Here is a 14,681-nt window from a genome sequence, read left to right as displayed (position 1 = left end):
TTTGAGACTTCCTGTCCCCACGGTAAAAGCAGAATTGAGAGATGCAGAATCTGACGAATATTTTTCAGTCAACTCGATTCCCAGTTATAGTCAGTTACATTTTACACACTGACTGGCCGGGTGTGTACAGGTGAGGCGCCAGTAAGGATTTGAGCTTCCTCAAGCTGTTTTTTCTATTTTTTCGTAGAACGGCTATTAAGCCTGCCTTCCAGCATATTGTCCATTAGCAATCCCCTTCAGGCAGACAGAAGAAAGATACTACTGCAAGTAAGAAGGAAGTATAAACTTTTCCAGAAACAAAAACTCAGCATAGCAGGAGTATCATTTATAAGATATCTCAATCAAAAACCTCAGTTTAAAACAAGTGCAACTGACAAATGTTTGCTGTTATTTGTAAATGTGCAGAAAAGTTTAGAAGACATGGCTAGGAGCACTGTAAGCACTGTGGTTAGTTTGCACAGTAGTTAGCGTGCAGATGACTGAAGACAGTGCACAGCCTGTCAGCTCACAGCTGTGGATCCCCACAGCTTCACATCAGCAGTGGACCGTGGGTGGACCATGATGGCCAGGATGTGTGGAGAACAGTTAAGAATAATACAAGTCACCTCAGTAGTGTGTGTATGTGTATATATGTCTCTCGCCATTTGTCCATCAACCGTCTGTTTTTTTCAGTCCAGTGCTAATGAAAGGTTTCTTCCCCTGGAACACCAACCAAGTAGGTTAGACTGAAAGGCCCAGCAGCTCCCGAGTTTTGTCCCTATGGACACTAAAGAACAAGCAGCCCCTAAACGTTTTTCCAATAATGGGGCCTCCTTCTTTATAAAAGCTGGTCTTTTGGTCAAATGTTTTTATCTAACGTGCTTTGTAATGAATTTGCTCTTTTACTATCACTCCAAGAGCCAATCTACCCAGCTGTCACACTAAGAAAACCAGTGGAAACGAAAAAACAGCAGGATACAGTAAACATTTGGGTACAAAACTGTGAGGGCACTGCAGCTATAAAATGACTTTCAGCTGATAAACACATTACATGAACGATTTCCTGGAGATTAAAGAGACAGAAAATAAAAGACGAAAGTTGAAGATAGCGTTAAAACACTATCCAAACTTGCAAGTTGTTAAATCATGAATCAACTATGATTGACCTTTTGGAAAGCTTAGTTCAAGTTTATTAGCCAGACCTAGGTCTGATTACTTTAACTACCTTAACTAAGAAATTATTTAATAAACAGAATTTATCACACAAAGTGAAGTAAGCTAAAATATCTCAAAAAGCAACACACTACTACAGTTGAAACAAACAAAAAAGGTCATTGACGTCTATCAGCCTGGAAATGGTTACAAAGCCATTTCTGAAGCTTTAATAGTCCAGCGAATGACGGTTAAAGCATTTATCCACAAATAGAGAAAATGGAATAGTGGTGAACCTTTCCGGGAGGTCACAAAAGAATCCAGAACAATATCTAAAGAACTGCAGGCCTCGCTTCCCTTAGTAGAGGTCAACAATAAGAAAGAGACTGAGCAAAAATGGCATCCATGGGACAGGAGAAAACCACAGCTGACCATAGAATAGAAAACAAATGCTCGTCTCACATTTGCCAAAAATATTGTTATGATCCCTGAGAATTTGGAGAAAGTATTTGATGGACTGATGAGACAAATGTCTAAGTTTTGGAAAGTTCAAAACTCGTTACATCTGGCATAAAACTAACATTTCAACAGCTAATTTTATAAAAAGGATATCACACTAACAGTCAAACATGGTGGTGGTAGTGTGATGGTCTGGGGCTGTTTTTTTGCTTCAGGACTTGGATGACTTTCTCATTGATGGAACCATGAATTCTGTTCTCTACCAGAAAATCCTGAAGGAGAAAGTAAGGCTATCAGTCAATGCCCTGAAGCTCAAGACAACTTGGGAGCATGATCTGAAAAACACCAGCAAGTCCACCTCTGAATGGCTAAAACAAAAAAAAAGAAGGTTTTGAAGTGATTTAGTCCAAATCCAGACTTAGATCCAATTGTTATGCTTTGGGATGACCTTAAGCAGACCGTTCATGCTTAAAAACGCACCAATGTGTCTGAATTTAGGTAGGTTTGGACATCTTCTCCCCTTAATAAACAAAATTATAATTTAAAACTCTTTGACGATCTGTAACATTTAAATGTGACAAATACGCCTACTCAGGTAAGGGGGCAAATACTTCTCCACAACACTGTATGTCTATAAGAGACAGCACATTAGGGTCATCACTGCAGTCATGTTGTAGTGACTGGTCTGAATTAAACTGCAGTAAAAACATAAAACAAAGACAGAAAATGAAGAAGTGCAATACATGCTGTTTTAACTTTGACCAAAAAAGGCCAAATAGTGCATGAACGTATAGCAGAAGAAAGGCATGGAAGATTACGTTTATGTCACTCCACCTGTCAAAACCTGCTGAGTGATCATGAATGCTGTTTGGAAAAGGTCTGCGTGCAATGAAAAAGGCAAAGAAATGGCCGACACGTCTAGACCTGTGAATGTGTACGACAGCAAGTCACATCGCTTGTGAATCCACACGTGTGTTTTTGGCTGCCCAGTCCAGCTTCCCAGTAGGAATGCAGCCCCTCCATCTCATGGTTGGGCTGCTGTGAGAGACACCTGTGCAACACAAACATGCATGCATGCATGCAAAGCACTGTAAACTTGAAGAGTAACAGAACCCCCATTACAGCACCCTGTGTCCCAGCACACAGACGAGATTGAATGGATGACACGGATGAGGAACTCTACAGACTCAAAGCAAGCAAACCACACTGTAACAATCATCCATGTAGGTCTGGTTGCTTGCAACAATGATTTCAGCAGTTTCCACAATTATTCAGTAGGTGTTCAATTAAAATAGCTGATTACCATTTTAAACTAGCTGTTTGAGCATTCTGTAAATTAAAAACAGCTACAAATCCAACAATTAAGATAAAGTCCACTTTTCTTACCATCCTTTGTTTCCAAAGGGAAAATGTTTTATTTTTTAGTTTTTAGTTTTTTGTTAAAAAAAAGGAGAACAAAGGCACAAAACAAGACTCTACCTCCCACTAGTCCCCAGCCTTTTAGTCCTCTCCCTCTGCGGTCTAACACAAAGCATGCATACAATAGCCGGCTGACTAATTGACCTTCCTGAAATAATGTTAGCTGGCCTCATACAGAGGACTCTCAGTCAGTGTTAAAGCAGGAAAGTCCACAGAGGTTTCTTCAAGAGTGCACAGACCCTGAGGGTCCTCCACCTTTTCTTCATCAGTTCCTCCAGTATGCTTTGCACAATGGTGAAATTATTTCCTGGCCACCACCACCTCCTCCGCTCTCCCACCACCAATTACATCTTGACGGGTTTTTTTTTTTTTTTTTAATCTTCTTAGGCCAAGTGCACTTGCCCAGATGCAGACACACAACTCTGAACAGGAAAACAAAGGGGCCACGCAGGTGCAGAGCAGCTTTGTTGTCATAACATTTCCATAGAGACGAGTGAAATCTGACAGGCAGCGATGGAGTTCAGACCCTTCGCCGCTATTTTCCTCTCTGTTGTCCACCTACTACTCAGTAACATGTGCATACGTGTACACATCATTTATGTATGCATGGCTGACTCTGTGAATAAACACAATTAAAAGATGAGACTGCGCACACAAATAGTCAGTGAGCAGCAGCAGGCTTCAGCACTTTTCCTATTAAACTATGCATGGCATATTACTCCTGCCTCGCTGACACTGACATGTTTCCATGCTGTGGGCAGACAAATAGGGCCCACATGGGGAGAGATATCAGCCAGAAGCACATGTGGCCCACCTGCCACCAGCCGATCAGAGAGCGTTGAGAAAACTCGAGAAACAGAGGGAAATTTTTTTTTATTGAATTTCCTTCTGTTTTCTTTGAGTTCTCCTCTTAGGCAGCAGACCTGCCAATGGCAGGATGCAGATTGCTGGTTTCTATCATGGAAACCTGACCATAAAAGAGAATACAATGAGGAGACAATCCACCTAGCCTGCTCTCGCTATTAAATTATAGGAAAAGTCTGCTCGCTTAAACAGGCTTTAAAAATAAGGAAGGAAAGTTGGGCTGGTTTTTTTGAAGGTCCAGATGTGGCTGATGGCTGTGCAGAGAGTATACAGACTATTTACACATGGGAAACATCACCATTTCAGATATTATGAGATCAGCTGTGGCATCACTGTTGGCTATCATATCTGGCTTCCAGTATTTGGTTGACACATTTTCGTTGGCTGAAATTAATAAAACAATGACTGTAGTGTTTAGTTGACAAGTTTCAGCTTCAGACGAGTTCAGATTTGTACAAAAACGTCTGATCTGCTCAGCCACAAGGAACCTTATTGGACAAAACAGCTCAATGGAGGACAAACATTTTTTGGTTCTTTGTTGCTTTTATATTTAGCCCAGCCAACTATATTGTGAGAATTATAAAGGAAGACTCACTACCATGGACGTAAACCGCTTTGAATTAATGCTGAAAGGTGACACTTTATTAAAATTTATACAAAATTTATGGATTGTGTTAGATGCTTCATCAGCTTTTAACTAAACTAAAGATAAGAAGTACCACAAATTTTATTCTGCTCTTTTCTCAGGCTGTGTAAGTTTATCTATTTTCATCTCTCCTGTGCATGTAGAAGAACGCACATAACATATAAATTACGCGGCCATGACTCAACTCCTGCATGTCTTTGTTCATCCATATCCTGAGCTGTCTGTCATTCCCTTCTTACCTCTGTTCTTTTTTGCAAGACTATTAGGCGTACAATGACAGGCTCCAGTCTCAGAGGCAGGAGTTAGAGGCCAGCCTGCAGGGTGGGTGTGGGCAGGGTGCGAGGCAGAGGAAACCATGTACTAATGAGAAACACACTTCTCTCCATCACTCAGATTGGTCTTCTTACCACAGCAGAGAGAGGTGGCATTTATCCAGGAGGTGACTGGCGTCCAGAACCAAGGCATGATTTTAAAAACGGGAGCTCTGTACCGCACGACGGTTCTTGAGTCTCGTGAAAGGCGCAATCACGAGTCTTAGAAAACACATGGATTTGTTGAAAGGCACTTGGGTCCAAAAAGAGGGGGTTAAACTAGAATACAAATTTCAAAGGCATTAACAGATGGTAGACAAATCGGGTTTAAAAAAAAAAAGAGCACAGTAAAGGAAATAAGTAAAACACAGGTAAAAGAAAAGGAAGGAAAAACGATACATATAGAACTAGCTGCTTAAGTTTAGAAGATCTCCATCAAATTATTACAGTTCCCTTCATTGATACTAGCAGTGTATTTATTCCTCAGCTACTGGATATCTAACCCACAGAGCAAAGAAACAAGTGCTAAAATAATCCTGAGCAGTGTGAGCAGCAAAGATCCTAACTGTTATTGTGAGTGCATTTCCAATAAAGGGAAAAGAAAGACAATTTTCCAGATGCTGGAGAAAAACAATACCCACAGCTGCAAGTGCAACTCTGCTGCTGCTTTTGTTAAGGTTTGAAAGTGAAGTCTGACACGGTCTCGAGCCTCATAACTGAGACAAATTGGGGGGAGGCTTCAGCCTTCTAGTACCAAACCATTTGTTTAAATACCTTAACAACATTAGGACGTCCTCAAGTGCAATTTAATGCAGAGTGACTTCCTGCGACTAGTAATCTCCAGTTCCATACCATTAATGTAAAGTATAAAAGAAACTAAAGAAATACAAAGGTACATGAAAGAAAACAGGAGGGAAAGAGGGTGAAAGGAGGCAGCCTAAGGTGGGAGTGAGAGACTTTTTATTTTTCCTTCTGTGGTGAGTTCACACAAAAGGGTCCTTCTGATCCCTGGAGTGCTGAGCACATACCTGCGGGATGAAATCAAAAACCCTCTGTGAATTATATTAAATATCCCCCGCCAAACGCTTCACATATTTCCATCTGCTTTTACCGCTTCTGAGCAGCTCCATTAGGTCTGGCTCTAAAAAGAAAAAATACTAAATTAGAAGCCCAGACACGAGCACCTTCAAAAACCCGGCTCTCCGTTTCCATTTCATCTATCCGTAATGGAGAGGTAGATGAGTAAGGGGTACAGATAGTAATAGACAGAAGGTCTCGGAGGCGGTCAGGTAAGGATAAAGATTCGTTGAAGGATAACAGCTGACGGTAGACCTTTTTTTTTCCGTCTTTGAGTTAATCACAAGGGGGAATTTCTCAAACTAAGAGCAAAAGAAGTTTAGGATTAGCATATGAACTTACACATGCAGCCAATAAAGGTTCATAGAGTAATGATATATTCACCAAAAAAAAGAAAAGAAAAGAGGGGATTTCAAAGCTCCCTCCTCCTTTTTCATCCTCTTCTTCTGGTCAAACTCCTTCTCCACTTAATCACAAACTGAAACCCTAAATGGCTAACAGATTTCAGATGCCATGTTTCAACTGTCAGAATGCTGACCGAGCGCGTGCGGCCACATCTTTACCCTATACCATCCCCCACAGCCGTACTGGTGAGCCTTGACCCTGCAGATCACCTGAAGAAGACTGTAGTTTTGCCTTTTCCTGCACCTCAAACAGTTGTGTTTGAGCTGGACCCAAACAGCAAAGCTCTATTTTTTTTTTTCTTAGAAGGTGAACTCCTAGAACGGAGAAAGGTCAGACTATCATTCAAACATTTAGTGGTATTTTTTTTCGCTCTGGTTTGGTAAACGGCCCTGCAGCTGCACCTAATACCCACAGGAAAGCCATCATCTGGGACTGATTTTGGAGAGCCCGGGCCGCTGCAAGAGAAAGGAGTGACTGTTCTGTATAAAAGGCTCGTTCTCTTATGGGGCGCAGGCCTCTTCTCAATCTATCTGATTAAAGGGAATTTGGCTCAATTATACACCTACTGACTGGGCCCTGCACTCAGGCACGGCCCACACAGTCAATAAGGAGCGCAAGAGTACAGGCAGCGCACTAGGAGTACTCCTATCATCCACAACAAAAGCCTCTCTCCATCAGTTAACAGCACAGTCTGTCAGCAGCGCTTGCCTCAGAGGGCAAGTCCTTAGTATAACCTGTGACTGGTTGTAAAAGCAGTGAGGCTGGCTCTCCAGGGGCAAACATATGTCCTTCCCAATCAACAGGCAGGTCACAGTGATCTACTTAAATCAGCCTCTAGCCAGACATTAAGAGACACCAAAATAACAGAAGGTCTAAATGAGCATGCATGCAAATGTATGGTGTTTGTGTCCATTAGGAGAGGAGGGTAACACTGATAGGGACCGAGAACAGTTAGAGGAGGTCACAGCCTGAAATTCTCCTGAGACTGCAGTTCTGTCAAGCTGAATGCTAACCGAGTAACCCCTGGAGAACTGACTGTCATCTTTAGACCCGATTACAAGCTAGTATGCAAGCAAACATCAGCGAGAGGCGGCTGTGTAAGTGTGGTCAAAGTATGTTTAGCTGCTGAAGTGGGGGGAGGATGCATAATTATCGTGACGTCTCAAGCATTTACACAACAAGCTGGTAGCAATCGTGCCCAGCTATAAAGTTCACTGATTGCAGCTGGCTTAAAGACCCAATTAAACTCATTATTATAATTCTGGTTTATAGGGGGAAGAATATGAGGGAGAGAGCAGTGCACACAGACCCGCACAGTTCCTCGTTGTGCAGCTCTACAGCTTGCATGGAAAACAGACTTGCAGTAATAGCCACCTTAACATAGTTCAAAATGCTCCTCTCAGACTCATCACCCCTCACTTTTTTCATTCTCCATTTCAACCCCGACCAAAAAATAAACATTTCCAGCCCATTATTCTCCATCCAAATTATATTCCACCCACAACTCTATTTTACTGGCTCATGATCCTGGGCCTCTTTATGTTGTGACAGTCCAAAGAAAACAGTTCTACTGAATGCTGTCTACAAGCAAAGCTAACCTGATACAAGCCAGCTCACTGCTTCAATTACACACCATGTTTACCGCAGCTGTTTTAATTAAAAACAGGCAGGAAAACATGAACAAATCCATCTTTATATGCACCTCAGGCTTAAAACGACAAGGAGGAAGTGCCCTTCTATGGATGTTTGACTTTGAGTTTCCTTGGTCACTTGTTTTCAATCTATTAGGTGCAGAGAAAAATTAAGACAATATCCCCTTTTGATTAGTGCATTTTGTCTTTGCCATAGCTGCTTGGTAAAACACTAATGCAATGCTCAGTTAAAACAAAAAGAAGTAGAGGGGGGAAAGGAGGTTAAAGACAGTTTGTTCCTGTCGGGAACAGGCTGATTGATGTTTAATTTAAGCACTCGTGCTAAAAATATTACACAGACATGGACACAGTGTCTGAAATGAGAACAAAAATCTTTTTCCACTACTTACAAAATAAGACACAGGTTAAAAAAAAAGACAGTGAGACAAATAGGCAGTCAGCAACATTTTGACCTTGGCCATTAAGTAGAAACCAGCCAGCACTTTCTATTATCAGTAAATACTGATTGCAGACTACATCTAGTAGTTTAGTTTGATAAAGAGGTTGGCTAGTGCTTACATGGATATGGCTGAATAGAAAGTAATCACTGCATTTTCCCCTCAATTTGACTCCTGAAGCATTGTTTGTTTTTGACACTGATGTATCCCACTGCAGAGAATAACCAAATACAATGGAGACTCGGCCTGTAACGGCAGCTTGGGTCAAAAGTCCGGCAAGGGCCGTAGTTAAAAATACATTTAAAAAAATAAGAGTGAAGGTTGTGAAAAATATCAAGAGAAAAATGGGGATAAGCTGGCATGAGAAGTTAATAAACACGAAGTTTCACTAATAGGCGCACAACCCGATACTAATGTTTGGCAATTGTGTGGGTGCAGTTGTGGTTTCTTTGTTATCCTTATACATTTTTTTCAGTGCCACTCTTTTCTGGAAACTTGGCTGTACAAACAGTTATCTTCTAGTAATAACTTAGAGTATTTTGAGGGGAAAAAAGGCACGAGAAAAAACTGTATATCATTTTTTAAGCTGTGTAAGAGTGAGACGGCAATATTGAAAAGCAGTAAATGATGAGGTCTCGTCTCTCGGTTAAATGTCTGTTTCTTTTATATCAGTGCTGGTGTACAGACATCTGGAAGGGATGTGGCCTTGCGAGTAAAAGCTCTCTGACACACATCTCGGCATATGATAGCATGATTGAAGTGATTTAATACAGGACATCCAAAATACTGCGGATGGGACAGCTCCAAACCTTGCAATTAGGTCCAATGGAAAAATCACAGCATTAAAACTGAACTACTATCAAAAACCAGGAAACCAAAAGGCTTGTCTCAAATTAAATCTAATGAATTTAATAAATGCAAGATGAGCCGTTTCTCTGTCAGTTTAAAAAAAAAAAAGGGGGGGGGGGGGGGGAAGGGAGGCTCATAAAAAAAAAAAACAGACACTGGCTGAGTAAGATGAGAGTCGGAAGGCTTAACAGCTTGTCCTCAGATTAGTGACCGTCCTCACGCTGTTTGTCCATTATCTTTGAGTTGTTCTGGTTTTCTGGTTTTTTGGGTGAGCTTGACTTGACTTGTATGACTTGTATCATGGATCTCACAAAACAAATTACCAGTTTTGGTAACAGGAAGTAAACACTGGCATCTGTGGCATCACGTATCCCCTAATTCCAAGAAAAGTGCACAGGCACCAAACAATGGGATGATTGCGAAGAGGCACTCAGACATGCAACTATCTGTCTCAATCAAATGAAAGAGGAAATAGAGGAAATGGAGACGAGTGGCGAGCACGAGGGCAGAGGGAGGGAGAGCAGAGGCTGGTACTTAGGGACCTTGCTGTATTAACTCCTCTCATTCACTGGAAGAAAACAAAAACTATGACATTCCACAGAGACCGCTTCCCTCTGGTAGTGTTTTGTCTAATAAAAAACTAGGCCATAAAGCTTCACACTTTCTGGTGCAGCCACACGTGGACACCCAGTCTGAATAGCAGTGCCAGAAGAACAAATGTTGAATCTGTCCTGCCGTGGCCATTTCACATATGGCAAGAAAAATGCTTTTTGCAGTAATAATAATGATAATAAATTTACTTCATCCACCACAGACTACAGCATGACCCGACAAAGTCCAGTCACTTTATGAGTGGAATGACTTGGAAGGCCAGCCTGTTCATAACAACACTACAATGCATGAGCTCAATCTAACAAAGGAATCCTCACTCCCACCTCCTCTTTTCTCTTTCTTCCTCCATCCTTCTATTCCCCTTGTCTCCCCTCTGGAGCCCAGCCACGCTCCTGCTGTCCTCCGGTCCTCGGCAGCCGTGTTTGGGAAAATAAACTGAGCGGCTGGAGAAATGACAAGCAGCGAGCTGAGGGAGGAAGTGTCAGTGTGTCTGCTGCTGCTTCCTGACCCTTTTGCAGCAGTCGTAGAGAGAGCGACGCTCAGCACACATGTGCACACGCTTTGCTCCACTGAGACAGTACACGAATCTGTCTGCGACATTCCCGGAAACAGCAAGAATGTGGAGGAACAGTGTAAAAACTCTGGGAGGTCCACATGCCTGTCTGGCCATATATCATTGCATATGTGCCAGCTACACACTAATATGCCCACCTACATGATATGCACACACAGATACACCGTTGTACTGCAACACATGACCTCGTAAACTCTCACTCACAGACAAACACTTAAAAGTGAGAAGGTCAGTGTCATGGCTGTGTGAGTCAGTTATGGACACAAACTGATGCTGTACTCACCCACTGGAAGTGCCGAGCGAAACAGAGCCGAGCGAAGAGGTCAGCTTCCTGCTGTCCCAAAGTCTCGCCTCACGACTACGCATCTAAACAAACAACAAAGTAAGACACTGAGTACTCCGAACAGAGACAGAGCACGCCAAAAGGGGTCAAATAAGTTACTTTTTTTATATGAACCTAAGAGGTGTTTTTGAAATTGTCACATATTACAGCGCTATGTGATGCTAATTTTCAATTTTGATTGCAGGATGATTGCACAGGTCATCGGGTGGGAGGTAACCTCTCTCCAAACAATCAGTCTTAACTCAGACTGACTGCAATCACTCACACAGAGGAGCGCAACTCGTCTGCGATGTATCTTTATGCCAGTGGGGAATCAATTGGCACTATTACTGATTGTATTCTACACTAATCCAATGTTGCCAAGCACACATGCAGCTAAGTCCCTGCTTGTGGAGGATTTTCTGAATTTCCATATCAAATCTATGAGGTTCTGGCTAGACTCTGAATGTAATTAATGTGAAACAGATTGAAGGAGTCGGCAGTACTTTTCACTGATTTATCACAGTTATCACTGTGTTATCATAAATTGCAGGAAATAGGCATCTGGACCCAATTCAATGGCAAACACATAGCAAACTCCAATCAGTCTTTTTTTTTTTTTAAATCGGCTGCTTTACCAGCATCTTAACGCAACAAGACGGCACCTGATTGCAAATTTATTGCACACAGTTGGAATAGTTTTGGTCATGCCAATCACCATTTCCTCTTGTGTGATTGGGAATTTTGGAATAATTTTTTTTTTTTTTAAATGCATGAATAAAACAATTTCCTGCCTGCGGTGTCTCGTGTTTTTGGTGTAAGTTTTATACATCTTACTGTACAAAGAGGCACTGATTCTGTAATTCTTACAGTGACAAACACTGTACCAAGTATAACAAGTTGGCTTCACACTTTCTCACCGTATCAAAGCCAGTGGTCAGTAAAAGATCATCTTTGGTCCACAGGATCCGTGAATCCTTGTTGCTTTGAAGACTCTTGGCACTCTATGGGAAAAATAATACAAAAAAATAAATAGATTACTTGACTTTCCAATCGGCATCACAAGAAGACAAAACACGTCATTTTTCCTGAAAGTTAAAGTCTCAGTGGTGAAACCCAAACTTTATAATTAAGAATTTTTATTGAATTAAATGCAAAAACATCAAAACAAAAGGAATGAATAAGGCCGCTCAAAGACGCAGACATGGAGTGAGGTGTATGAGATAATTTGTACAACAAGTTATTGAGTAATAGTCAAGTATCAAACATCTAGGAGATACTATTGGAATCACAACAACTTATAAAAAAATTGTCCCCATTGCTGCTTGACCTCATTATTACATTTTTACAATTAAGCCTTCCAAACATCTTCTCACAAGGATGTCCATCATTTGTTTAGCAAAAATTTTTAGTGTCAGAGTTGTCGATTCTTTCCAAAGCTTCAGGGCTAGAACCACATCAATACTCTCATTACAGGCTTATTCAACTGTGGTAAGGTACCTGAGGAGATCCTTGGTGACATGGGGGAAGTCACACTTCAATCACTGATCAATACAATCCAAAACCTGCATGTACTGACTATAGGAATGTTGGCACATAGATGCACCTGGATGTTACTTCCTATACAATCTTTAATTTATATGTATTTCCAAAAATTATCAGATCATTTCAAATTATAGCTTTCCCTAAGTTTAACATACAAATCACCTTCTTTAAAGAAATCATCTAGCGCTCTGACGTCATCTCTCAACCATTCAGCCCATTAGAGAAACCCCCAACTTTACATATAACCTCCAGGTCTAGCTCAAGATAACTTGGGAAGTGATGAGTGTATGATTTGCAGCAAAAAGAAGAAAGGGGAAGGACTACAGACAGGATTCACAGGTGCCTCACATCCCCGTGGCTGGACAGAATAGGACTTGCCCCATGAAAGGAGAGCTTGTTATTGTTGATGTAGCAGACAAGGGGACTTCTGCCTTGAGTGCAGCTAAGGTTCCTAAACTGTGACACTACTGGTGTATTCATGAGTCTTTGTTGCACAGTTTCCATGGGGAATATGCGCAGAAACAGCACAACCGGGCCGAGTTTACCGGGTGGTCTCGAAATACAAATGACACACATTGTCAGAAGTAATGCCTAAAAACAACAGGGAGTGTTGAAATGTAAGGAATGTGGCAATCTGTAAAGACAACATATTAAAGAGGAGAAGGCAGAAGAGTGCATGTAATTGAGCAGGATTTTGTGTGTATTGTGTTAAACACAGAGTTTCTACTGACTCACTTCATATGGCATGTGCTGTGATTATTGACAAAAGAGCTGAGATGAGATAAACTAAGCTCATTCACAGAATATCCATCAGCTACTTTCAAGTGTTAAAATCACTTATTAAGAGCCTATCCATCAGGACAGGTAATACAAGTAAAGTCTCACAGCCACTCTCAGTCAGCAATTCCCCCAATATCTGTGTAGTAATACTAAAGTTACACTGAGCTTTAAGCATAAGGAATGGGAGCCAGTGATGAGATTTCCATGGAACAGGAGCTGTGAGCCCCTCAGCCCAATATGCCTCACAAAATTAATGCTGTCTTCTTTATGGACATACTAACCCCGAGGAACACGGCTGAACTTTTGTGTATGGCAAGAAGACAGAGGCTTGTTTTCTAGGACTCAATTCTAACAACCTCCCTACAGAGCATGCAGCCTCATTCTTGTGCAACCGTTAAATAGTCACAGATGACAAATTGTAAAAACAAATGGGGAGAATTTAAGCTGCCATGTTGCACCCCTGATCTCACTGGGGGTCAGAGGGTAATAGGGCCTGGCACTATACAACCTCCATATATATGCTGGGCAATGATAAATCTGCAGCTGAAGCCCACAGTTGGTCAAACAGGGATGAACACATAACAATAAAAGGCAGTTTAGAAAGAGTTTTGCAAATTTGAGTAGGGAAGGACAAACATATGTGGGACCTATCACTTCAAACTCAAATCCCACTTCCTTTTTCCCCCTCCCCCTTTCTGATGTTGTTCTTGACACAGTCTGATTCTGGTGGTTTCAGAATTGACTGCTCAGAGGAAGAAATTGAAGATATGGTTTATAAATGTTTCAAGTAAGCATTTCATCCCTGCCGATTCCTTCCAAATCCTCTCCAGGCACATGTTACTTTGAAATTTCCAAACTATGACTGACACACTTTGGTAGCTCAGGGCACAGTTCTTTGGACCGAAAAAAGAAAGGATAAGTGTGGTCATTTACTGGAATTGATGCTTGTTTTATTTATTTCACTGAATAGGAATCTTAAAAGTTCACTCCCTTCCCCAAAGGGATCGTGTAATTGTGTCTTATCTTGTTAAGTAGGTTACAGTTGTGGTCAGAAGTTTATATACACGTATCATGGGCATGAATGTCTTGGTAATTTGGGGACTTTTAATTATGCCTTTGAACTTTTCCTTTTCTTTTGTTCCAGGGTGGAATGATTGTACCGTATATATCTTTAATACTTTAAAAAACACTTTTGGGGGTTAAAATATATACATAAACTCACTTAAATCTTTGAATAAGTCATTCTGAAAATTCTATATCTTTTAACTTGACATGGCCAAGGCCTATTAACTTCTTGTTGCCTACTACAACTGGTAGCCTCCCTTTGCCAGCATAAAAAAGATTTGTTTGACAATTTTCACTGGATTGACCAATACTCAGAACAATGGGGAAGTCCAAGGAGTTCTGGGAAACTCTAAGAAGGAGAATTGTAGTATTTCTAAAGAACTGCAGAATCCAACAGCATCAGTTCAAATAGTTACACTGACGTGTCACCACTTTGCAAAGGTCTGGAAGAAGACCCAAGCTGTCACCCTCCATATGAGAGGATATTATTGAGGAAGTTCAAGAAAAACAACCAAGGCTCAAGACTCCCATGA

At 41.3% G+C, this 14,681-nt stretch overlaps 1 protein-coding gene across 2 annotated transcripts in view; it reads right to left on the bottom strand.

The window, feature by feature from the left end:
• Positions 1-14,681, bottom strand: part of LOC113020740 (mitochondrial import inner membrane translocase subunit TIM16-like) — a 122,074-nt gene that overhangs the window by 75,646 nt on the left and 31,747 nt on the right. For both annotated transcript variants that reach the window (XM_026164947.1, XM_026164950.1), the window contains exons 8-9: positions 11,679-11,762; positions 10,720-10,802 (exon numbers count right to left, since the gene is read on the bottom strand). In XM_026164947.1, the coding sequence (XP_026020732.1) occupies positions 10,720-10,802; positions 11,679-11,762 (167 nt within the window). The remainder of the gene's footprint in view (positions 1-10,719; positions 10,803-11,678; positions 11,763-14,681) is intronic.

The sequence above is a fragment of the Astatotilapia calliptera genome, chromosome 4 (assembly GCF_900246225.1).
Source record: "Astatotilapia calliptera chromosome 4, fAstCal1.2, whole genome shotgun sequence".
In the NCBI taxonomy this organism is placed as follows: Eukaryota; Metazoa; Chordata; class Actinopteri; order Cichliformes; family Cichlidae; genus Astatotilapia; species Astatotilapia calliptera.
The sequence above is the reverse complement of the archived record's forward strand: the minus strand, read 5'-3'. Positions and strand labels throughout refer to the sequence as shown.